Source organism: Microtus oregoni, unplaced genomic scaffold (genome assembly GCF_018167655.1).
Source record: "Microtus oregoni isolate MIOR12 unplaced genomic scaffold, Mior012 000053F_ref0000044, whole genome shotgun sequence".
Classification (NCBI taxonomy): domain Eukaryota; kingdom Metazoa; phylum Chordata; class Mammalia; order Rodentia; family Cricetidae; genus Microtus; species Microtus oregoni.
This window is the reverse complement of record NW_024543829.1, coordinates 8,617,809-8,644,224: the sequence shown is the minus strand read 5'-3', so window position 1 is coordinate 8,644,224 and position 26,416 is coordinate 8,617,809. Positions and strand designations below refer to the sequence as shown.

Below are 26,416 nucleotides of genomic sequence, written 5' to 3'. Positions count from 1 at the left end.
TGAGACTGCCTAAACGGTCCGGAGAACCATCGGGAGGTAACAAAACACTACGGAGAAGAGACTGACAGGGAAATGCAGCCTGTCGGTGACATCGTCCAGACGAACTCACGACTTTTCAGTAAATGGGTCCCTCAAATGTCACTCCCAAAGGAGAAGCAGCTCATTCTATCGAGACTCATCTCCAAAGGGAACAAACATTTTACAAACATGACGCCCAGTGAGCAAGGACATTTGTGCTGGTTTGGGGCACTTTGCATAAAGCATTCACCCAGAAGATCTTCTGTGGAACCCTCCATTACAAGCAGAAATCAGCTCCCTTAGGAACACAACTGGAAAGAACCCATACAAGGAGAGATCGGTGTTGAGGACTGACATGGGTGAAGGGACCTCGCGGCTCTTTGGACTTAGACCTAGTGGCCCCGGTACTTTATCCTAAGCCTGCCCCCTAGAGGTCTCCCATTTCCACAAGGCACCTAGATGGAGATTAATGGGGAGATCGCCAAACCAAATTACCTTTCTGACTGCAGGAAGCAGGGATGGGTAAGATATTCGCCCACCCGCCGCAGTAAGACTGCCCGCCGCAGTAAGACTGCATTCTGTGGCAGGCACCCTGAGCTGTCTCCCCACAGCTAACTACCAAAGAGGGGCCCTTTTGCTAGAAGAACCTGATTATGAATGTAATCAGCTATGTCCCTGGAAATTTACTTGCTCGGTGACTTGTTTCAGCAATGAACATGTGAAACAGTCTTGACCAATGAGACCGTGAGGATGTCTACCTAGAGGATTCTGGGAAGAATTGTATCAGTCTTGGAAAAGGTCAGTCAGTCCATGTTTGGGACCAGTTAGGAAGGTGCTGTGGTTAAAAGACAAAGGCAAGGACACAGAAGGTGTAGAACAACACCAGGGTTTCAGTAACATCAATTCGCTCCAAAGCCCATGAACTCACCTCACCTCCTCATCCCCACACATCCACCCACCTCATCTCTCTCTGGCTTTGGAGCATGAAGCTTGGGCACTGAATTAACATCTCTCCTAGCTCTGGGATACTTACATACTTCAGATCATGCTTTCTGTAGCATCAATAAAGAAACGAGGGAGTCAACAGTATCCACAAACTTATGAATTATTAATTTGAGAATTAGAAGGAAGAGGCAGCAAGGTTTCTCTGATGATTTTGATAATACCACCCAATTATAATATCTAATAATATTTCTAAGAGGTTATTTTTAAATTATTGCAAGGCATGTAGGAAGGAAAATTGTCAAGACTTCTTTTTCTATACAGTAGTTAGTCATACAGCAATATAGCTATTGTTATAGTTGGCAACAAACTATTTTGTTATGATTGGTTGTTGTCATCTAGGTAGTCATGCATTTGTTGTTTTATATCTAAACCTCTTGGGCTTCCTTTTTCTCACCACCAAGTCCCATTTTGTCATGTTTTAGCATTCTGTATTGGTTTTTGGAGAGGCACATCTCTATTCAGTTTGCTCTGTAGCTAAATACCTTGCAAGGTGAGAGCGACCAATATTGTGAGGTCTTGAAGGGTTGTTATTTCGGGGTGTCTCGACTTTATGTCGACAAAGCAAATCCATGCATCAAGCTCATGGAGCTGAAGGAAGAATAGCAAGGAACTGAAGCTAAACTGACGGCCTCGAGAACCATCGGTCTACGGTGGGGAGGTGGGAGACCAGGCTATATTTTGTAAAGCTAAATGTTTAGGGATGTAATTCCAAAACTCCTGCTTACTTTGGTTTCCTTTTATCTCAAAACAGGCAGCTCTTTGTGCCTTGAGAGACACGCAGGCTGCAGAGTCATCCGAGCTGCCCAGAAATGCCTTTAATCTTGACCACTTTCAACCCAGATCTCCATGGTGAATTATTTTCTGAGGATGAGGATTCTTACAATAAAGAGTCTGTCCGGAAGACGCTGATTGAAAAAACAAATCCTCCTGTACATGGACCATAATGAAGAGGGGGAAATTGGGCACAGCTTCGGGTAACTTAATAAAAAGGAAGAAAATTTGACGGGAAATGAAAGACTCCCCAAGTTGAAAGCGTGTTGCACACAGAGCCAATGAAATGCGCTTCTTGCAGGTCGCGCACTGCTTGCCCGAAGCCCTGCAGCAGACGCCAGATCCCAGTTGTATAAACATCTAGAAATAAAAAAGGGATGGATGCAGAATATACTCGCCATAATTGCAGGCCAGGGACCTTGGGTCATCTTTCACCAATAATTTAGATTCTATAATTTTCCATCAACTAGTATTCTCTAAAAGTCCTAGCCATTTGTGGGCTGTAAGGATGCTAACCATCTCCGAGGTGAGACTATGGGTAGGTCAAACTGACTGGCAATCTGGAAATTTACGGCTGGAGGGGAAGCCACCACAGCCCTGAAGCATAAAGCAGACCCTATGACAGAACTCAGCTCCTCCTTCCAGGATTGGTTGGCACTGTGTGCCCTCGGAATCATCCTCGTGTCCCTCCTGCTTGTCCTGACCACCACAGGCTCCTTCTCAGGCTTCAGCTGGGCTTGGCCAACTAATGCATAGATTAGGTGCCAGCCTTGTGTTTGACTTCCTTTTTTTTTTTTAATGTGGAACAATGTGGAACTTTGACTTATAAAAATAATTATAATGAATAGTTATAAGTTCTCTTTTAGAGTTGGATATTGTGTTGAGGCAGCATTCTCTTGCTGTTTTTCATTCAGTTCGGTAGCTGCCCCTTTCGCAACTGCGGTTGCAGCTCCACAGCTACCAGTGGTGGTTTGGCTACATGCACTCTCTCACTGCTGCTGAAGGAAACTTTCTCTAGATCTCTATCCCTCTACAGAACTCAGGACTCAAAGGCTGAGGTGAAATTCTGATCGCTCAGAGAGGCTGGATAGCAAGTAGCTAACCTCCTCTCTTGGCTCTCCTCTCCCACAAAACAGGGCGTCCTTCTGCTAGACCCCCACTTAAGAACCCTAGCTACACATGGCTCCTCCCACCACTTCCTGTCAACTAGTTGCTGACCCTCCTGACCCCAGGTTAATTTTATTTAATCAAACACAAGTCTTCGCATCATTAAATAAATACTCCGCAGCATAAACGAATGTAACACATCTTAAATTAATCTCCTCATGCAGTCCTATGAAGACATATGATCGTGACATTCATTTGCCAAAAGTGGACTTCAAATAGATTTTAGGTAGCTTGCTCATTAAGTGGTTAGATCAGAATTCAGCCAGAATCTACATAGTTTTCCCCTTCTAGTCCATATATAAGTTCTGTGTACTATAATTGCTCTGTTCTGTGGCTGTGGAAATGTGGATAAATGTTAAATATACTAAAATTACAACCACTGACATAAGTTGCTCTCAATTATGCATTAAAGTCATAAGTACATGCATTGAATTAGGTGATCTTAAAAATTTAATACTGCAATTCCTTGGTTCGGTGGGGTTGTATTAGAACTTGCATTACAGATAAACTGTACTAAATAATTCTAACCCATTCACTTCCCTCCCTAATCCGTAGAGTGTTCCTGTTTGTTTGAGAATGGGTGCTATCTACGCATGGGGAAAAAATACAGTCTTCAGCTCCTTCCAGTTATTAACTGCTTAAATATTCTTATTTTCCCTTCACAGCAGTGAAGGGTGAACCCAGGCTTTCATAGGGCTTTAGTCCTTAGATATTTAAATCCAAGAATCAAGTTTCTCTTACGCTATTAAGGTCAACATAGAAGCCTTAGGTTCAACTGGCTCAATTATTTACAAGATTTAATTGTCCTAAAACTCAGATCTAAATAGAAACCAGGTTGAATAAATTAGTCTACATGTTTTAAGCTACATTTACAAATTTATTGGACCAGATTTTCTAAGGTGCAAAATTCCTATCAAGGAAAAGTCAAAAGTATAGTAAGTTGTTTTTTGTTTTGTTTTTATAAAGTGCCCCAGCACTTCTTATAAACCCAGGGGACTAAGGGACTGGCACTGTGGCTCAGAGACAGAGGGTCCAACACAGTAAGGCGAGTGTTCAACTCCCTGCAGGGTATTTAAGACCTGGTTGCCAGACCAGCAGGTGATTTCTCTCCTGCCTTTCCAGAGTCGCTAGGAATTGCTTGGCTCTGTTTATTAAATCTGCACTTATTAATTCAGCCTGTTCTGACTTATTGCATGGGCAGAGGAACCTGATAATGGGGAATCCAATACTGATCAGGTGTGTCAAGGCCTTCATTCCACCATTGATGTTCTGAAGGAGTCCTTCTCTTAGCTGACCCTACCTGGCAGCTAACTTCATCTGTGAGGAGGATTTTTTCCCAGCATGGACAATGGACAGATGGATGGAACTTTTTATTAAATATATAATTTTATTTTTTTATTATTTTAAACAATTTTAAATTTAAATATATTTTGATCATATTCTTCCCCTTCCCCAAGTCCTTCCAGATCCACTCCCATTTCTACTCACTTGACTTTAGGTTCATTCTCAAAAAATAAACATAAACCCGAAACGAGAACAAAACCCCCCAAAAGCAAGAAAAATAAATAAAACACCACCCAATAAACAAACAAACAAAACCTTCCCAAACTAAGTAAATAAAAGCACACACACAAAAAAACCTATGGAGTCCAAGTATATGTTTGCCAGCTGACCATGAGGCCTGTCACACTGCTGGAAAAAACTGACTCCCCCTCCCAGCAGGCAAAAGGGACAGGTCAGTTAACCTTTACCCTAGTGGCTAGGTGGTCATTCATTCATTCATTCATTCATTCATATAAATACAACAAAATAAAGTATAATAAAATAAAACAAAAACTATCACATCAAAGTTGGACAAGACAAAGCAAAAGAAGGAAAAGAGCCCAAGGGAAGGCACAAGAATCAGAGACCCACTTGTTCCCACACCTAGGAATTCCATAAAAACACCAAACTGGAAGCCATAACATAAATGTGAGTTGGTTTTGTAGCCAGCTACTTTGCCAAAGGAGTTTACCAGCTGTAAGAGTTTCGTGGAGGAATTTTTCAGGTCACTTTTGTATAGTATCATATCATCTGCAAATAAAGATAATTTGACTTCTTCCTTTATAATTTGTATTTCTTTGATCACCTGCAGTTGTCTTACTGCTCTAGGTAAAACTTGAAGTTCTATTTTAAACAGACACAGAGAGTGTGTACAGCCTTGTCTTGTTCCTGATTTTAGTGGAATTTGAGTTTCATTCCATGTATTTTGGTATTTACTGTGGGCTCGCTGTAAACTATCTTTATTATGTTGAGGTATGTCCCTTATATCATTAATCTTCCCTGGACTTTTATGAAGGAGTGTTGGATTTTGTCAAAGGCCTTTTCTGCGTCCAATGAGATGATCTTGTGGTTTTTGTCTTTCAGTCTGTTTATATGGTGGATTACATTTATCAATTTATGAATGTTGAATCATCCCTACGTTTTGGGGCTGAAGCCTTCTTGATCATGGTGAATGACCTTTTTAATGTGCTCTTGGATTCAGTTCGCAAGTATTTTATTGAGTACTTTTGCATCTGTGTTCCAAAGAGAAGTCAATTTGTAATTCTTTTTCTTTTTTTTTGTGTCTTTATGGATCAAGACAACTGTGGCCTCATACAATAAATTGAGCAATATCCCCTCTGTTTCTATTTTTTTTTGAATAATTTAAAGATGATTGGCATTAACTCTTCTTTGAAAGTCTGGCAGAATTCTGTACTAAAACCATTTGGCCTTAGGCTTTTTTTGATTGGGTGACTTTTAATGACTGCTTCTATTTCACTAGTGGTTGTAGTTCTGTTTAAATTGCCTATCAGATATTGATTTAACTTTGGTAAGTGATACTTATCAAGAAAATTATCTATTCCTTTTAGAATTTCCAGTTTTGGTAATTTTTTGAGTACATTTTTTTAAAAAAAGTATGTCATTATGATTCTCTGGATTTCCTCGGTGTCTGTTGTTATGCCCCCCTTTAGGTTTCTGATTTTGTTCATTTGGATATTCTCTCTCTCTGCCTTTTATTTAATCTGGGTAAGGGTTTGCCAATCTTACTGAATTTCTCAAAAAAAAAAAACCTCTTTGTTTCATTGACTTTTTAATTGGTCTCTTTATGCTTTATTGATTTCAGACCTCAGTTGATTATTTCTTGCTAACTACTCCTTTTGGGTATGACTTCTTTTTATGTTCTAGAGCTTTCAGGTGTGCTGTTAAGTTGCTAGTATAAGACCTCTAATTTTTTTTAATGTAGACACTTAGTGCTATGAATTTTCCTCTTAACACTGCTTTCAATGTGTCTCATAAGTTTGGATATGTTATGTATTTTCCCTCAACTCTAGGAAGTCTTTAATTTCTTTGTTAATTTCTGCCTTGTGTAGTAATATGAGCTGTGGGGCTGCATCCCCGGCACCCCGGCTGCCTGCTAGCTTATGCCCCGAAATAACAACACACAAATTGTATTCATTTAAACACTGCTTGGCCCTTTAGCTCTAGCCCTTACTGGCTAATTCTGATATCCTGATCAACCCATCTCTAATAAACTGTGTGCACTGGTCTTACCAGGAAGATTCTAGCCTACGTCCATCCTTGGTCAGAGCTTCATCGCGTGTGTCTGCCCAGGAGTGGGGAGCATGGCGTCTCTGCTCCAGAGAGCAGAGCTGTCAGTCTGAGCTCACTTCCTCTTCCTCCCAGCCTTCTGTTCTGTTTACTCCTCCCACCTATGTTTTAACCTATGAGGGCCAGCCAAGCAGTTTCTTTATTGCTTAACCAATGAAATCAACAGATTGATATATGACACTCCCACATCACTTCTTCTTTTTCTGTTTAAACAAAAAAGGAAGGCTTTAACTTTAACATAGCAAAATTACATATAACAAAACAGTTACCAAGTAAAAATTACAATAATCTTTATCATAACTAAGGAAAACTATAACTATAACTAACTATTCTTAACTCCATCAAAGACTCCAGAAAGATACAATATTACCTAAGCAAACAAGAAAAAAGCAACTTTCAAACTCTAGAAATGACAGAGACATCTCACTGCCTGGACAGTCATCCAAAGTTTCTCTGTACCGTTGGGGCATCCATCTTCGGCCTACAGGCCCATAGTATCCAGAGACATTTCCATGAAGCAGGACATTTCAAAGTCAGTTCAGTCACCATCTGTTGTGTCCTGCAGAATGTCTCGCAGACTCTTTCATGTATCAGGAACCCCGAAAGATCATCTCACCTTTAGGCAAGTTCAGCAGTCCTCTCTCTGCGGGTTCTCTGTGTCCATTTTATGCAACAGTCCAGGCAAGAGCAGTTTCTTGCCCAAATGGCTATCAAACTCCATAAGGATCCTCTTCAATGCCCATCTTCCTCTCGAAGTAGATTGGTGCTGCCAGGAGCAGAGTGTCTCATTGTCATGAAAAACCCTAAGTTACTAAAACATTTAATAGCATATTCCATAGTCTTTGAAAGATATGAAGAATGCCGATCTAACTGAAATATATATCTATATATCTAGAAAATCTAAGTAACATGACTACAAACTTGACTATTATTAATGATTATCCATTAACAACCTACATACATTACATTTTTAAATGAACTACAAAATCACAGTACCTTAATCAAGATCAGAAACACATATACATATAACAAAATTGACCTTAAATTTAAATCACTAAAGCAAAATCCATATCAATGTAAATTATTCATTTCTCTATCATATCCCCCTTTAAATGTAAAAGAATGTTTATAAACCATATTTGGGAACATGGGCGCAGTTTTTTCTCTCCAAACTGCTTCCTGCTGAATGGGGGCGTCGTTAATTAGGTCTTTCATGGTATAACCTGTGTGCTAGTTTCATCTCAGTTGGCAGTTGAGCGAAGCAATTTTCTGAAGATGTTCACAGCAACCCTTCAGGAGGTCGTGGTCCATCATACCATATCGGAATAGAAGAAATGAACAGGGTTTCATCCTCTGTGAAAACAAAATAAGAAACTCCTTTCCAAAGCATCATGTCCTTAGATCCAAATTTCAAATTCAAGGCATTTTCAAAATATCTATGTTGGATTAGTTCAGCAGCATTTATAAACAAATATCTTTTGGCATCTGTTGCTCCTTCCTCAGCATTCAATCAATTCAAAGAGAGCATAATAGCATACAGTATCAAAATTCTCTGTCTATTTTCCATCTTTGTACAGCTTTGTTTTAACCTCTATTTCATTTATTTTTACTTTTAACTTTTTGCTTTTTGAGACAGGTTCTCTGTATCTTTGATCTGAAGTAACTCTGTAGACCAGGCTGTCTTTGAACTCTCAGAGATCCACCTGTCTCTGCCTTCCAGGCATTGGGATTAAAGGTGTACACTACTACACCTTGAACTCACAGAGATCTGTTTGTCTCTGCCTTCTAGGCACTGGGATTAAAGGCATGTGCTACCACACCTTGAAGTCACAGAGGTCAATCTCCCTCTGCCTCCCAAGTGTTGGGATTAAAGGTGTGTACTACCACACACAACAACTCTCTCTCTTCCTTATTTTTGTTTTTTACTTTAAGAATTTTAACTTTTAGTCTGCATATATTTTAACACTGTAAATCATTTAAAATTTTTCTTTGTCTTTGATGCTCTCTTTACTGTATCTCTGTTTTTCTGACCACATGAGTCTTTAATGTACCAAGCAATATCAGTAGGACTAAAGCCGTGGCTTTGCCGGCTAGATGTAGCCCATTCCTTAGCTTTCCAGCCTCATGGCTGAGGTACTGGCTGTAGCCAGGTTTACTGCCACAACTCTATGGTATTTCAAGGTCCCTGTCAGCAAGCGAACTTCAGCAGCCTGTGCTTGCAAACCGCACAAACTGCCTGCGTAAAAGAGTCAGAGTTTGCCCTGGCAGGACAGCCCAGAAAGCCAGCATTTTAAAACGGCTCAGCTTTTTTCCTGCTATGGCTGAAAACCGAAAAGCATGGGTTCAGCTTTTCTCAATAACATTTAAGTGTTTCGTGGCCAGACCTCTTAAGAGCTGCAGGGTTTTGCAGCTGAAGCTGAGTCAGGAAGCCTCTCTTAGATGAGAGTGCTTGCTTGCCTCTAGCAAGCAGAGCAGACCCAAGAAATTGCCACAAGAAACATGTTTTACTCTATTCTTTTCCAAGCTTTCTCAGGCTTTCTGTGGACTCAGTTATCCACACGTCTGGGCGCCATTCTGTAGTAATAGGAACGGCGGGGCTGCATCCCCAGCACCCCAGCCGTCTGCTAGCTTATGCCTGAAATAACAACACACAAACTGTGTTCATTTAAACACTGCTTGGCCCATTTCTATCTAGCCTCTTCTAGGCTAATTCTCACATATTAATTTAGCCCATTTCTAATCATCTGTGTTGCACCCCAAGGTGCACTTAGCGGGAAAATTCTAGCCTACGTCCATCCTGGGTTGGAGCTGAATCGCGTCTGTCTGCCTGGGAGAGAGGAGCATGGCGTCTCTCTGAGGTGTCTGTTCCCGAGAGGAGAGCTGTCAAGTCTGAGCTCACTTCCTCTTCCTCCCAGCATTCTGTTCTGTTTACTCCACCCACCTATGTTTTAACCTATGAGGGCCAGCCAAGCAGTTTCTTTATTGCCTAACCAATGAAATCAACAGATTGATATATGACACCCCCACATCAGCCTTGAACCATTTTTCATTCTGTAGAGAACTGTTTGGGTCCCATGAGTTTGTAAGGTTTCTGCTGTTGATATCCAGCTTTAATCCATAGTGGATGCAGGAAGTTGTTTCAATTTTTTGTATTTGCTGAGACTCTCTTTGTGTCTAAGTATATGGTCAATTTTGAAGTAAGTTCCATGAGGTATATAAGAAGGTATATTCTTTTATGTTTGGGTGAAATGTTCTATAAATATCTGTTAGGTTCATTGGATTTATAACTTTGGTTAGCTCCAACGTTTCTCTGTTTGGTTGACCTGTCCATTGATGGGAGTGGGCTATTAAAGTCTTCCACAGTCAGTGTGTGAGTGTTAATATGTAAATTAAGCTCTACAAGTGTTTCTTTTACAAACTTAAGTGCCTTGGGTTTGATGCATGGATGCTAAGAATTGCAATGTCCTCTTGGCGAATTTTTCCTTTGATGAATATGTAATGTCCTTCACTATCTCTTCTGATTAGTTAGGGTTTAAAGACTATTTTGCCAGATACTAAAATGACAATACCAGTTTGTTTCTTAGGTCCATTTGCTTGGGATATCTTTTCTAACTCTTTACCCTGATGTGATGTTTATCCTTGATGATAAGGTGTGTTTCTTGGAGGCAGCAGGAGGATGGATTCTATTTTCACACCCATTCTGTTAGTCTGTGTATGTTTATCAGGGAATCGAGATGATGTTGAAGAATTTCAGTGGCCAATGATTGTTGAACCATGTCATTTTGTTGTTGATGATGGTGGTGGTGCTGTTTGAAAGCTTCCTTTTTTTTTCTTTTGGACTTTGCTGGTCTGGGATTATTTTTTTTTCTGTGCTTTCCTGGATGTATTTAACCTTTTTAGGTGAGAGTTTACTTTCTAGCCCCTTGTGGAGAGCTAGATTTGTAAATATATATTGCTTGAATTTGGTTTTATCATGGAATGTCTTATTGTCTCCATTTATGGTGAATGAAAGTTTTGCTGGGTGTGGTAGTTGGAGCTGACATTTGGGGTCTCTTAGAGTCTGCAGGACATCTATCCAGGCCCTTCTGGTTTTAGGTTCTCCGTTGAGAAGTCGAGTGTAATTCTAATAGGTTTGCCTTTAGATGCTACTTGGTCTTTTCCCCTTGCGGTTTTCAATATTCTTTCTCTGTTCTGTACGTTTAATGTTTTGATTATTTTATGTCAAGGGGACTTTGTTTTTTGGTTCAGTCTGTTTGGTGTTTTGTATTCTTCTTATATTTTGTTAGTTGTCTTTTTTTAGGTTAGGAAAACTTTCTTCTATCTTTTGCTGAAAATATTTTCTGTGCCTTTGACCTGTGTTTCTTCTCCTTTCCTCTATTTCTAATATTATTAGATTTGGTCTTTTCATGGTGTCCCAGATTTCCTGGATTTTTTGGGGGGGCAGCAGTTTTTTTAGATTTAACAGCTTCTTTGATCTATGCATCCATTTTTTTCTATCATGTCTTCAATGTCTGAGATTCTCTCTTCCATCTCTTGTATTCTGTTGGGTGACACTTGCCTCCGTGGCTGCTATTCAAGTTTCTATATTTCTCATTTCCAGATTTTCCTCAGTTTGGGTTTTCTTTATTGATTCTCTTTCTATTTACAAGTCTTGGATGATTTTATTGATTTCCTTTTTATGGACCTCTATCAAATGCATAGAGGTTGTTTTAAAGCCTTCCACCTGTGCTTCAGGTATGTTGGAATACTTACAGTCTGCTGTGGTAGGGTTGCTTAGCTCTAGTGGAGACATACTTGTCCTGGCTGCTATTGTATTTTTACGCTGTTATCTAGACGTCTGGAATTGGGAAGATTGTAATTCTAGATGCTGATATCTGATCTTGTCTTTGTGGATGGGTGTTTTGTTCCTTGTTTGTTTTGTTGTTGTTGTTGCTTTTGTTTGTTTTCTCTCTCTCTCTCTGGTTCTTAGGAGAATATGGCAGTTGTGTGCTGCCTGTAGGAAAATCTTCGGGAGTCCTGACAGGTGTGGGCTCTGGGGGTTCCAGGTAAAATGTGCTTCTGGGTATTGGGAGCTGACATTTAGCATCTGGGGTGGTGGAGGGGCTTAACAAGAGGGAGGAAAGCAGGGAGTTCCACCAGGATCTTGCCTCGGGAGCAGAGAGGGAAGAGGATCACAATAAAAGGACTGCTACAGAGCCAAGCATGAGACTGGGTATTGGACTTGGAGGAATGAAAGGAGAGGTGAGATCAGCAGTTAGCTTCCTTGCTTCTCTGGCAGGAGGGGCCTGTGGGTTCCCAGGGAGCACCTGCTGGAACTGGGGTGGGAGGAAGTGGGGGGAGTAGTAGGCAAGGCAAGAGCTGGGGAAAGGAGTTTAGGAGGGAAAGATCTGTAAGAGGCTACTGCAGGAGCTGGGCTTCAGAGCTGGGGGGTGGGGGTGGGGTTGAAGCTAGGGACTGGACCTGGAGGACTTGAGGGACAGGTGGCCTACCTTTCCCTGGCAGCGAGGGCCACTGAAACCACTTAATGTTGGTCATAGTCCAAGAGCCTCAGTTCTTCACTTATGAATGGAGAAGACAGGCAGCATCGTCCTCCACAGGATTGCCAAGAGACCTTGACAAGCTTTGCAACTTTGCTCTTAGACCAGGATAGCTCTTGCACACACATTAGCAATCATTTGGGTCATAGGACTCTTAGAGGCTAATGCCCCCCAAATAAATGTTCCCTCCCTCCCCTCCCTCCTCAATCTCTCTCTCTCTCTCTGTGTCTCTCTCTCTCTCTGTCTCTCTCTCTCTCTCTCTCTCTCTCTCTCTCTCTCTCTCTCTCTCTGCCAAAGCTTTGCTAGGAATAAAAGAACCCAAAGGTGATTCCTGGCCCAGATTTAAGACACTTGCCGTCTAGACTCCTGGACCAGATTTAAGACACGTGCTGTCTTGATTCCCCCTCATCTATGGTTCTGGACCACAGTCACCGGGCAGCGAGGGTCCGGGCGGGCGGAGCTGCGGAGGAGGGGCGGGCTCGAGCCCAGGACCCTGGCCTATTGCAGTATGCACGATCTGAGTGTCCAGGGGGCGGGAGTGAAGAAGGAAGGGCGGTGCTCAGTGAAAGGAGCATTGATGCTGCGGGTTGCAGAGCTGGGCCAGACAACCGACCAGAGCCGGGCTCCGGCGACTGCCCTACCTCCTGCTCTGCGCTTAGCAGCCACCGCACACCATGCACCCCCAAGAGCGTACCGCCTCCCCGCAGCTGCTGCTCGGCCTCTTCCTGGTGCTGCTGCTGCAGTTGCCCTCCGAGTCCAGCGCCTCCGAGAACTCCAAGGTGAAGCAAAAAGCGCAGATCCGACAGAGGGAGGTGGTAGACCTGGTGAGTCTGAGAGTGGGTCCTAGTGCTGGAGAGGACCCAGCCGTGCACACCCTGGGAGGCCATCAAAACGGCTGTTGGTGGTGCTGACCGTAGGGGTGCGCGTAGGACAGCCCGTTAAGTATCTTAAGTGGAGTCTCCAGCCTTGTCTGAGTCTGTGGGCGGGGAAGGATCTGGGACATGCCTGAAGTGGAGTCTTGAAACTCCAGGGGGACCATAATGAGAGATGATCGGAGAGATGCGACGTGGGTTAGGTGAGATGTCCCAAGACTGTGTAGGCGCCCAGGAATTTCTGGCCTCAGGAGAGGCCACTTTTGAGAGAAGTGGGGAACGTTGTGGTTGCAACTGGAGTAGATTGAGCTACTTGGCTGATTTCAAAAGCAGGCCAGAGAAAGACCCTAGGCCAGCTGATCGCCTGGGCCTGGGCCAAGGCTGTGCAACGTGTCCTTTGTTGGGACTGGTGGCCACGTCTGCCTGGAGGAGAGACAACCCCCACAAAACATGTGTTCAGCTCTTTGTAACTTGAAGATTATGAGTCACTTCGGGTCATCTTCCTGGGGAGTTATGAACGGCAATTGGCTCCTCGACAGTCTTGAGCTCGGGCCAGGAATGGTACTGAGGGTTTGAAGCTGGACGGGGGCGCGGGGTGGGGGGAGGGGGTGGGGTGGAGATGAAGGGTGCCAGTGAGAGCCCTCCCCAGGACCCCTTTCGCCTGTCCTGTTTAAAGCAGAAGCACAGTCCGGTCTTCAGCCTGTGGCTGCCAGACAGAAACACTGCAATCGCAATGGAGCTACAGGGGAAGAAGCAGCAATGGAGCTACAGGGAAAGCAAATGTCCCAAGCTCTTTCTGAGGGGCTAACCTGTGGGAAAGCCTGTTTGCATAAAGCCTTTCCCCCTAACTCTGAAAGTCAACAAACCCAGTTTTCTGCCCCATGCAAGAGCAAACCAGCGACAGATCTGTAGTCCTTGGCACATCATAAACTCCAGGCCTTGAGCCAATCTATATGGTTGTCAGGCATTGCAATACGTGAGAAGACTGGGCATTTGGTGATTTTTTTTTTTTTTTAAAGATTCGACTTTCTTAAACTGACATCCTAGGCTAAGCTAATAAAGCAAGCTCCCTGAGAACTAATTCTAAACGGGATTCAAAAGCGCTTGGGGCGGGGGGAGGGGGATCTCTGAAGCTTCACACAGCGGTGGAGCGTTTTGTTTGTTTTTGTCGTTGTCTTCTGCTATGATATATAATTTTGTCCTACAAAAGCACACTGTGTTGGGGCTCCAGTTCTATTTTAAGTACCTAAATTGTTTCAAAAAAATGTGCCACATGAGCGTGGTTCATGTGCAGTTCGCATGCTGTGAATGTGTAGTTTAGATACAGAAAAAAAGCACCTTTCCCCTTAAAGCTAACATTCTCCGCTCTAAGGATTTTATGGTACCTGTGGTTCCCCACAACTCTAACCCAACTTGGCAAAGCGTACTGTGCAGCCGGCCTCAGGTGCATCCTGTAGATTGGATTTGGTCTCGGTGACAGAAAAAGTCCACACAGTCATTAGGAAGACTTCAACAGCGTGTATAAAGTAACTTCTTTGTACAGGCGCTGTCAAAGCCTCCCTTTCACGCGCCCTCGAAGTTCTGCCCCCTGGTGGCCAATATAAGAAACGGGGAGCAGGAGGGAACTTCCATTCACTGTTGACTGACGTTCACAGAGGACTCTAAACATCTATTGGGACTAGGGTTTTAAATTGGGAAAAGACAAAGTTCACTCTACGTAACATCTTGCCTGAGAGGAGTTAAAAATCTGAAATATACTAGAGAAATTTACTAGGGTAACGTTAAAGTAAGAATTTATTTGGAATGCATTGCATTTGAAAGGTCTAATTAATGGCACCCTTGTTTCCGTGGGAACTAATTTGAGGGTAGGCACGGGAACTGGACGAAGGAAGCTCAAGTATCGCTGTTGTAGGTCAGTGGTTGACCACTTGCCTAACATGCATGAGAATCTATGTTCAAGCCCCATTACTGTAATATGGACACGTGCCCCACCCCCCTGTGTGTGTGTGTGTGTGTGTGTGTGTGTGTGTGTGTGTGTGTGTGTGTGTGTGTGTGTGTAAGAGCAGTCTCATGTATCCCAGGCTCGTCTCAAATTTGCTCTGTTGGGAGAATACTGAGCTCGGGCTCCTCCTGCCCCTGCCTCCCGAGTACAGGGATTACAGTGGTGTGCTACCAACCACTAACTTTAAGACAAGAATGCTTGATTATCCCCAGTTTATCCCCAGGCATTGGAATGATGGGTAAATGGCCTGGTCTCACATATCTAGAAATGAGTGAGGCTAGTATTAAAATAAAAAGAAAATAGTTCTAGAATGTATGCATTTAAATTTTACAACAGATACAAAACGAACAACAAAACAGAGAATTCTAGCTCTTACAGATGGTTTGGTTGATTATTACCTATCTGTTGAGGACAGGTAGTCACATGAAACCGGGCCACAGACTGCTATTTATGGGGATGGAAGGGGTTGGAAAAGTGCTATCCTAGTACATCCTTCTTTACATCAAAATAGGAGAAGCGGATGAAAGGGTATCCAACTTAGAGATAATGCAATACAGAATAATTATTAGCCAGGTGGTGGTGGCGCACGCCTTCAATCCCAGAATTCAGGAGGCAGAGGCAGGCAGATCTCTGTGAGTTCGAGGCTAGCCTGGTCAATGAGTGAGTTCCAGGACAGCCAGGACTGTTGCACAGAGAAACCCTGTCTTGCGTTGGGGGGGTGGGGGGTGGATTCAGGGCCTGGAGAAATGGCTCAGCAGTTAAGAGCACTGGCTGCTCTTCCAAACAACCCAAGTTCAATCCTAGCACCCACATGGCAGCTCACAACTATCTGTAACTCCAGTTCCATGGGATCTGACACCTTCACACAGACAAACATGCAGATAAAACACCAATACACATAAAATAAAAATATTTTTTTTAAAAAAAGATAATTATTGACTGCTAAGGTTTTATTAATCTTAAGGAAGTCACTCAAAAGCAGAACAAGTCTATATGGATAAGTATTTTCATTATATCAATATTTATAGGAGAGGAGAAGGGGAAAATATTTATAACAAAAAACAGAATTAAGCACCCAAAAACTGAGTATTAAAGATTTTTGTATGTTTGTTTGTTTTGTTTTGATGCTGCAAGGGTGAGGAGTGGATGTGGAGGGGCTGGGAGATGAGTGGAATCGGGGTGCTTGATGTGAAATTCCCAAAGGATCAACAAAGAATTATGTTTTAAAAAAAATGTGTGATAACAAGACAGTGGTGGTGCACACCTTTAATCCCAACACTCAGGAGGTAGAGGCAGGCAGCTCTGGGCCAGACTGGTCTACAGAGCGAGTTCCAGGACAGCCAGGGCTACACAGAAAAACTGTGCCTTGTTATAATTTAAAAACTGGCCTGTGCCTGCAAGAGGAAAACAGAGAGATGAGACACAGAGAGAGGAGGTGGGCAGGCCCTGCCTTTTAAAGGGGACTTAGCTGTAGCGAGGTGACCATGTAACTGATTTGTCAGGCCCTGAGCAGATCTGAGTACAACCTGAGTACTGGCAAGTGCATCCTGACAGGTGACAGGCCAGCATAATGTCTGAATGCTAATATCTGAATGTGTCTTGAAAGAAAAAAAAAGGTATAATATTATAAAAGTGCATTTATGGAGTATAAATGCTTGATAAAATGTGGAATTATAAGGAACAAACATAGACTATTGGGGGCTGGAGAGATGGCTCAGCTGTTGAAAAGCACTGGCTGTTTTTCCGGGGACCCACGTTCAATTCCCAGCACTCACATGACAGCTCACAAGCTGTCATTCCAGCTCCAAGAGCTCTGATCCCTCCTCTAGCCGGCACAAGCCAGGCATGCTACCATACTCATAAAATAGTAAGGACAAAATTTAAATTAAAAAAAGATCAAGCCTGGCGGTGGTGGCGCACACCTTTAATCCCAGCACTCGGGAGGCAGAGGCAGGTGGATCTCTGTGAGTTTGAGGTCAATCTGGTCTATAAGAGCTAGTTCCAGGACAGGCTCCAAAGCTATAGAGAAACGCTGTCTCAAAAAATTAAAAAGAAAAAAGAAAAAAGATCAAGGATGTGTACCTTGGAAAACAGCTAGTTAAAATTATTTATAATCATAAATAGAAAAAGACATGAAAATATGTTTCCGATTTGTGTAAGTGTGTGCAGTAAAAACATATAAAGAAGTGATAATGTCTTCTAGATAACCTTAACATGAGTTCTCCAGAGTAACTCGTCAGAACATGGACAAGGTGCTTTAAAGGGACTCTTGACAGATTAAAAATAAATGTAGATGTGATCACCAGAACCTTCTATATTGTTTATTTACACCGTCATGAATGTATTTCCTTGTTTACTTATTTTGCACTGGGTGTTAAGTAAAAACTAAGAAAAGGCAGCTCCGCCTGCACAAGAAGTCCAATTAGGTCAAATCAAACCAAATCAAAATGCCCATCGTCTTATTAAGAATGACACTCTCTTGTGGCCTAGCGCATGGCAGAGAGACAGAACAGCAGGGAGCCCATGCGAACCCCAAACCACATGTTTCTCCTTTGGGAGCCCATTTAAATACCCTATGGGAATGACCTGGCATGCTGGGATTTGGAGTCTAGAGCACTGCAACTCCCAGGCTAGGGGACTGGGATGGATGCCAGGGGCTGGAGGCTATGGTCCCAACTTCAGACTGGGAATCAAACCTTGAGCCTTGTGCATGCTGGGCAAGAGCTCTGCCGCTGAACTGCATCCCTGCACCCCATACTGACTTTGCATCTGATTTACTGTTGCTTTCCCGCTTCTCCTTGTACTGCAGTACAATGGAATGTGCTTACAGGGACCAGCCGGAGTTCCTGGTCGCGACGGGAACCCTGGCGCCAATGGCATCCCTGGGACACCCGGAATTCCAGGTCGGGATGGATTCAAAGGAGAAAAGGGGGAGTGCCTACGGGAAAGTTTTGAGGAATCCTGGACCCCAAACTACAAGCAGTGTTCGTGGAGTTCTCTGAATTACGGCATCGATCTTGGGAAAATTGTGGTAAGCAAAGTTCAAATTATATTAAAGTTGAAGCAAAATGTAGGAGTTTTGTAAGTCAGTGTCTTTTTTTTTTTTTTGCTAAAGAACTTTAAATAAAAAGATGCGGGACAATAATTTGTGATTTTTTTTTACTTAAAATTAATGAAGAGTTTGATAACATTTCAGTTAATTTCATAAAAGTATTTACTTAAAGCAAATGCAAAAAGAAAGCATAGTATTTTTCAGGTTAGACAATAACCAACATTCTAATCTTACCATTACATAAATTTAAATTTAGTCTAACACATCCTACTGTAGCTTCAGGCCTAAAAGTGGAAGACAGTGTTAGCCCCAGCGATTGAGAATGAGACCACTACCATAGTATAAAGCCAAATGGGCTCCAGCCAGGTCCATAGCCAGGTTTCTGGGAAATGACCCCAAATATCGGTTTGCACCGGCTTAAGAAGGAAAACCCATAATCCATTGTATTTCCTGTCAGGTCCAATCAGGGGCAAGCATACATCCTGTCGTACCTTAAGCCTGTGAAACTCCGCCCACAAGTGATCAAACTCATACGGGTGCAGATGGGTCAAACAAACTTGTTCTCAGAAGTGAAAACAGGAGACTTGTTATCGTCTGTAGTCTGTACAATCCAGCATTGTAGGAACTGGCTATCCTTGGGCAGGGAACTTGCCCCTGAGAGACATTTTACATTTTAAAATGTAAAGGAGCACAAATGGCCTAGACATCATAGACTATCAAATAAAAAGCCCAATCCCAGAAACCTCTTTTTGAGCTGTTGGTCAGTGGAGTCTCATGGACCTCCCCCAAATTCCAGACTGTTGCCGTTGCTCTGGGTTAGCCTCAGTAACTTGATGGTCGCAGTATCTTTTGAGTTAAAATGGAACGCGTCCAGCTGGTTTTCTGCTGTGCAGGAGTGCACGTTCACGAAGATGCGCTCCAACAGCGCTCTGCGAGTCCTGTTCAGCGGCTCACTTCGGCTAAAGTGCAGAAACGCGTGCTGCCAGCGCTGGTATTTCACATTTAATGGAGCCGAGTGTTCAGGACCTCTTCCCATTGAAGCCATCATCTATCTGGATCAAGGAAGCCCTGAATTAAATTCAACAATCAATATCCACCGTACTTCTTCAGGTATGTATGACAGTGGCAGAGCGTGCCTCGGATCTGCCTGTGGGGGTGTCTGATTTCCACTAGCGCGTCAGTCGCCAACACCCGTGTCTTAAAAGCAAAATAAATAACAACAAAAAGCCCTGGTTGTGCCGATGTGTCCCAAAGCTGAAAGTCAATGACAAGTTAGAAATGACAACCACAGGCAGTGATTCTGTCGAGCGGTGGCTCTGGTTCTCAGCCATGGCTACACAGCAGGCTCATCGGGGAAGCTTGGAAAATGCCTGCCGGGGTGACACTCCTCCAGGAAGATCGAGCTAAGGGGGGTTTGACTTGTTAAAGTCGGCATTTAACCACTTGATTCACTGTGAGACTGATACTAAGCCCACACCTGTCTGGAGTTCTTTGGCCACAGGGTTAAGTGGGCACGTTTCTAGGCCTTAAGGGGGCTCCGCTGGACTGCACTGACCTCCCTAGGGTGGAATCTAACAGGCACGTGAGCACATTCCTCTCAGCCCACAGGCAAGCTACACAGCTACTGTACGGCTTCCATGCCACCATTCACTGTCTGTAGGAATCTGCCAACCCAGGTTTCTTTCTCACTTCACACAGACATCCAAGGAAGCATGTCTCTCTGCTTGCTTTAGTGACCAATCATGAAATCTTTTTCAGCTGTGAGCAAAGAACTTTGGTAAGATGGACTGCAAGGTGTATGTCCGTGGGGGAGAGCCCAGAGGACATGGGAGGATACAGCCTCAAAACAGAACAGAACAAAAAGCGGGGTTTCTTTTTAATTACAGGAATCCTGTTAAAGGTCGGTGAGATGGTTTAGCCGTAGAAGGTGCTTATCCCTGAGACTGATGGCCCAAGTTAGATCCCTGGGACCCATATGATGGAAGGAGAGGACCAACTCCTGTGATAAGTGTTCCTCTGATCTCCATATGGGCACTGTGGCACAGGTGTATTCACACCTACATACACACACCTATTGATCATGATGACAGTCAGACAGACAGGCAGGCAGACAGACAGACAGACAGGTGAGATAGATAGATAGATAGATAGATAGATAGATAATTGATAGATGGATGGATGAATAGATGATAGACAGGTGATTGATAGATATACATACATATATACATATGTATAATTTTTTGCAAAAAAAGAATGTGTAAAATAGATTCACACATTGAATCACCGGCATAAGATTAAGCTAGGATTTCTTTCAACCACATAAAAGTCCTATTCTTGATTTGCATATCATCAGCTCTATGGATCAGTGCTGGAAAGGGCTTTCTTTTAAAAGACCTGCATATCTTGATTTGGGCTCTGGTTCAGGTCTCTTCCAAAGTTGGGAAGTCTTGACAGTTGAAACTGCAGGCTTCCTGTATGATTTGGTAAATTGTTCTTTGATTTTAAACCATCTGTCTATAACAAAACACATTCTGGTTTGAGAACACTGCCCACTGAGGAAATAGCATAGTAATAATGTACCTGCCTTCAAAAATATTTACGTGCCAACTTCTTAAGAAAAAGAGACCTTTGGGCTGGAGAGATGGCTCAGTGGTTAAGAGCACTGACTGCTCTTCCAGAGGTCGTGAGTTCAATTTCCAGCAACCATATGATGGCTCACAACCATCTGTAATGAGATCTGGGTCCCTTTTCTGGTGTGTGGGTATACATGGAAGCAAAATGTTATATACATAATAAATAAATAAATCTTAAAAAAAAAGAAAAAGAGACCTTTATTATGAAATCCCTGTCAGGTACTAGAATCTTTAGTTAGCTTTCCATCAAACAGGATTATAACTGATGTTCTACAGTAGGTGCGGAAGGAATGGTTTTGCTTTTGTTCTAAAGAGTTGTGATGGTTCTGTTTGCAGTGGAAGGACTGTGTGAAGGCATCGGTGCTGGGCTGGTGGATGTGGCCATCTGGGTCGGCACCTGCTCTGACTACCCTAAAGGAGATGCTTCTACTGGATGGAACTCAGTATCTCGCATCATTATCGAAGAGCTGCCAAAATAAACCCTCCGAAGCTTCCGCTCCCTACCTCTTTTATTTTTAAAACCAAACCTTTGAAGGGTTCATTTAAATGACATTTGAGAAATCACTTTATGCACCCAGCTGAATGAAAATGCGAAGTTAAATATGTTTACAGACCGAAGTATGATCTCACATTTTAAAACTTAGCATTGTCTGTTTTACTTCAACCAAGGCTGGTTTCAGGATTTTCTCCCAGTACTTCTTTCATAATTCTGTTGAAGCTTTATATTGGAATGTCACTGTGATCTTTAGTATTTCTTATTTCCTGATGTCAACTTTTTTTAAAAACATAAAAGTTATGCCATTGTACGAGCTGTAAATGTTTAGAATTATTTTGTATCTGTTAAGTAAAATGTTTCAAACAGCTTTAATATTCTTCTTCTGTTTGTTTGTTTGTTTTGTGTAGCTCTGGCTGTCCTGAAAGTCGCACTGTAGATCAGGCTGGCCTTGAACTCAGAGATCTGCCTGCCAATACTTTCCAAGTGTGAACCATGCCTGGCAAGTTTAATATTTTTAAACTGAAGATTTTGCCACTGAAATTGAATTTTTAGTACTTAATATATTAGAAGTTGAACATAAATCTAAACTTTAAGTATTCATTTAACAACTGAAATTGTAACATATGTATAATATGGTTCTGTATCTTGAGGGATATGAAGAAGACATAAGGGTGTTTATATGTCAGGATTATAACAGTATTTTAGGAATTTTATCTTACTGTATCAAAAAGTAAAAACATATGGCTCTAGCCTCAAACTACTTACCAATTGGCAGAAAGGATAAGACACACACAAGTGAGATTCTTGAAGGCGCTTGTAGACTTCAAGGTGGAAGTAATTGCTTTGAGTCGAGGTGATCAGAGGGCGTTCACCAGCTGAGGGTGAGTGTGAGGAAGATGAAGTTCTGGGCTTGAGCTGGGAGCCTCAGCAAGAACTGCAGTTTAATTTACTAAGAAGACCTAGGAACAATGGTCAGCTAAGCGCTGCTCAGACTGCGGCAGCTACAATGGGAAGGCCCTGTAGGATACGAGTGACTTTAGCCCTTGGGCAGGAAATCCACAATAGGATCCCAGAACGCCTTACTTGGGAAACAAGGCAACTGTGAGAAGGCAACACAAAAGGACCCAAGGATTCAGCTTGAATTGCTTCCTAATGGCAAGGATGGCATGAGCATCAATAAAGACAATGATTGCAATAGTTTGAAAAATATCAACCAAGATGATAAAATAAAAATTCATTGTGGAAATTGTGAGATGCCAACAAATCAACTTGTATTCAAAACTGGGAATTAGAACCAAACACTCGTCCTGTTTTCTTTATATGAATTATGTCTCTGAATAACCAAATCAGTTATGAATGAAGGAATTACTCTTTTTTTTTTTAAGTATATGTAGTCCAATGAGGTGGCCCAGTGAGTAAAGGTGTTTGCCACCAAGCCTGACGGCATGGTCAATCCCAAGGTCTATAGAGTGGAAGGTTTGTGTGCAATACAACTGCTGGAAGTTGTCCTTTGATCTCTACACACTAACCATGGCACAGGTGTGCTTCTACACAAATGCACACATGCACACACACAAAATAAGTAAATAAATAAATATAATACTATTATACAAAGTCATATATTTAAAAAGTATATGTATGTATATATACACACACAGTTTATTTTAATAGTATTGCATATTCATAGTTAACAGTTGAAGAAAGAATGCTAGCATTAGACAATCACCCTTTTCAGCCATTTATGAATTAAGGGATTTTTAGTGCAGATTCATGGCTCGTAACATCCCCCAAAAGAGAGACAAGACTAAGTACCCCATTAGGAAGTCATATGGCACCATCTAAGAAATAATTTTAGCAGCAGTCAAACCCGGATTCAACTTAGCATGCAGATATAACTATTTATTGGTAAAAAGACAGAGGATATAAGATGGATAGAGATATAGCAATAGAGATATAGCAATAGAGATAAAAAGCAAAATACTGACTATAGAAAACTTGAAAGATAATTTGATTTCTTCAACAAATTGCAAAAAAAAATTAAAAAGAGGCGTAAGATCATATCAGCCTATTGCCAGGTTTGTACACAGACACTTATTCAAGAAAATTACAAACACAGCACAAGGTCAATTTTTCTTAAGATAGTAAATATTGACAGTAGGTGTGATATTTTCTTTATTCTTAAACAGCGCTCGGTCTTTGGAGCATTGAAACAGTTAAGATAATGTGAATCCACGTGCGGTGGTTTGAATGAGGAATCTTCCCTCACAGGCTCATGTATTTGAAAATCCAGTTCCCGGTGGTGGTGCTGTTGGGGTAAGTTATAGAACTTCTAGGATGTGGAGACTTGTTGGAGGAGGTATGTCAAGAGTAGTCTCTAGAGCTTATAATTCCAACCCAGTTCCAGTTTTCTCTCTGCTTCCTGTGTGCAGTGAGATGTCATCTCTCGACTTCCTGTTACTTCTCAAGGCCTTCCCCACCACGATGGACATCCAACCCTCTGGAAACATAAGCCAAAATAAACTCCTAAGTTTCCTTTGGTCGTGGTATTTTATCACAGCAGTAACCAATAGATTATGGATGCCTACCACAGTGCTACTTACAGTGGTGAAAAAGAGGAAACAAACCAAATATCCATCAAAACAGGACAAAGATGAACAAACAGAAGTATATGACTATATTGTAACATTATCCAGCCACAAAAAGAACCAAGTATTGACACAAGGCTTGCAATGTGGATGAACCTAAAACCATTATGCTAAGTGAGAAGCCAGACCAAGGCTGCACCAGCAGATTAGTGTTTGCTGGAAGAGCATGGCTATACAGCACGGGTAGGATTTTGTTCTCTGGTGATAAAAATATTCTAGAATGATTGTGGTGATGGCTACATAACACTGAATACATTAAATGCCACCAAGCCATACATATCAAACAGGCAAAATGAGAACTTTATATTATGTATTACACACGTTTTAAAAGCAGCTACTAGTGCCAGGCGGTGGTGGTGCACACCTTTAATCCCAGCACTCAGGAGGCAGAGGCAGGCGGATCTCTGTGAGTTCGAGGCCAGCCTGGTCTACAAGAGCTAGTTCCAGGACAGGCTCCAAAGCTACAGAGAAACCCTGTCTTGAAAAACCAAGAAAAACAAAAAAGAAGAAAGAAAAGAAACAAGAGAATATAAAAGCAAAGAAAATGCCCTACAGGCTTTCCTACGGACTGATACTTCTGAGGCATTTCTCACCTGAGGCTCCTTCCTCACTGATGACTCTTGCTTGTGCAAGTTGTCCTAAAACCAGCCAGTCCACTCGTTCAAGGCCAGCCTGGACTGTCTGAGAAGGAAAAAGAAAAACAAGAAATGTGAAAATGAGACCACATTACAAAAAAGGAAACAGACAAATGTAAGAGAAAATTCCAGACTGAGGAAATTGAGTGGCTAGAAAAGCAGGAATCCAAAGCCAAGCATATAATCAAGCCAATGGCAGTTTAACGAAAGAAGGGATGGTCAGCAGTATGAAATACCACACAGATGTTGACAAGGCTTCTAACCAGTGCCGTGGTACAGCAGCAGGCATCTCTGCTTCACCTCCACTGATGTCACATTGCCACCTGAAACAGATCATGATCTGAAGTGAGCACCACCGAATATCTGGACTCCCTTACTCTTTCCTTCCACCATGGGTGACTGACCTGTCACTGCTATCACAGCCCAGACGCTCGCCTCCCTCATTTATAAGAGCTCCTGGAAATATACAAAATAAAAGCCCACCAGAAGCTGAGTGAAGAACATTAGTGTTCACAGACTCGTGTGAGCCAGAGAGGGAGATAACTAACTCCCACCAAGACAGGCGCCCCCAGCTTCACTGGAATTCCCGACAGGTTATTACTGTGAGTTAGGATGGTATCTACTGAAGGAGCTCTAGCTGGTCTGAGTATGGCAGGCATGGCTCTGGCAGGCCTTGCCTTCTCCCCCATTTCCTCTGCCTTGATAAAAACCATTAGATTACACCCCTAAAGCTAGCCACTGTGGTCCATTCTCTTATTTGGCCACTTCCTCCACCTGAGGCTGACTGCCAAGGTCCAGTTATCAAAATGTTGAAGTCCAGCCGGGCGATGGTGGCGCACGCCTTTAATCCCAGCACTCGGGAGGCAGAGGCAGGCAGATCTCTGTGAGTTCGAGACCAGCCTGGTCTACAGAGCTAGTTCCAGGACAGGCTCCAAAGCCACAGAGAAACCCTGTCTCGAAAAACCAAAAAAAAAAAAAAAAAAAAACCCAAAATGTTGAAGTCCAGCAATCAAAATCCCCCTTTGACTCACCCAAGGAACACTCCCAATTACAATGAAACAACTTACCCTAGTACGGGGTTTCCCCCTTTGCATTTATACACCACCATTTGCCAATGGGCCACATCTGTCTCCTCTTCATCCAGAGGCAGTTCTTTGTCCCTCTGGGTCAAACATCCCTTTCCCCTCTCCCTTGCTCCCTTCCCCTTCTCCCTCATCCTCTATCCCCTGCCTTTGTCTTTTATTCCCTGTCCTTTGTCCCTTTAGGACAAATCAATTTCTTTTGTGCTGGGTCTTGGGACATCTTGGGCCAATGCAGGTCCCTTCATGTATTCTCCAAGAGAGAATGACACCTGAGTTGTTGGAAAGACATTCTTGCCATCACTATGAAAACAACTTAGCTGGGAAGTACACTTGAATGCATTGGCACAGGAGACCACTTCCTAAATATAACCTCAGCAGCACAGACACTGAGAGAAACAATTAATAAATGGGACCTCCTGAAACTGGAAAGCTTCTGTAAAGCAAAGGACACAGTCAACAAGACAAAACAACAGCCTACAGAATGGGAAAAGATCTTCACTAACCCCACATCAGACAGAGGTCTGATCTCTAAAATATACAAAGAACTCAAGAAATTGGTCACCAAAAGAACACATAATCCAATAAAAAAAAATGGAAAAAAAAAGTTAAAAAAAAATGGAGTACAGACCTAAACAGAGAACTCTCAACAGAGGAATCTAAAATGGCTGAAATGTCTCTCACACTTAAGGAATGTTCAGTATCCTTAGTCATCAGAGAAATGCAAATCAAAACAACTCTGAGATTCCATCTTACACCTGTGGCCAAGATCAAAAACACTGAAGACAATTTATGCTGGAGAGGTTGTGGGGAAAAGGGAACCCTTCTGCATTGCAGAATGCAAACTGGTCCAGCCCCTTTGGATGTCAGTGTG

General features: G+C 42.5%; 1 protein-coding gene across 2 annotated transcripts; it reads left to right on the top strand.

Annotated features, from left to right (window-relative positions):
- Positions 1-12,699: 12,699 nt before the first annotated feature.
- Positions 12,700-21,549, top strand: Cthrc1 (collagen triple helix repeat containing 1). Of its 2 annotated transcripts, none has more exons than XM_041637747.1 (4): positions 12,700-12,952; positions 17,833-18,033; positions 18,948-19,164; positions 21,024-21,549. In XM_041637747.1, the coding sequence occupies exons 1-4, from the start codon at positions 12,803-12,805 to the stop codon at positions 21,164-21,166; spliced, it is 711 nt and encodes a 236-aa protein (XP_041493681.1). In that variant the 5' UTR covers positions 12,700-12,802; the 3' UTR covers positions 21,167-21,549. The 2 variants fall into 2 exon arrangements, with proteins under 2 accessions (XP_041493681.1, XP_041493680.1); XM_041637746.1 differs by having other exon boundaries at positions 17,812-18,033.
- The last annotated feature ends 4,867 nt before the right edge of the window (positions 21,550-26,416 follow it).

What these genes read in the sequence shown, in the direction of transcription:
- Cthrc1 (XM_041637746.1), top strand. Translation starts at nt 12,803, where the DNA reads ATGCACCCCCAAGAGCGTACCGCCTCCCCGCAGCTGCTGCTCGGCCTC. An exon ending in AGAGGGAGGTGGTAGACCTG is followed by an intron (nt 12,953 to 17,811) that starts GTGAGTCTGAGA and finishes CTTGTACTGCAG; the next exon opens with TACAATGGAATGTGCTTACA. An exon ending in TCGATCTTGGGAAAATTGTG is followed by an intron (nt 18,034 to 18,947) that starts GTAAGCAAAGTT and finishes TCTGCTGTGCAG; the next exon opens with GAGTGCACGTTCACGAAGAT.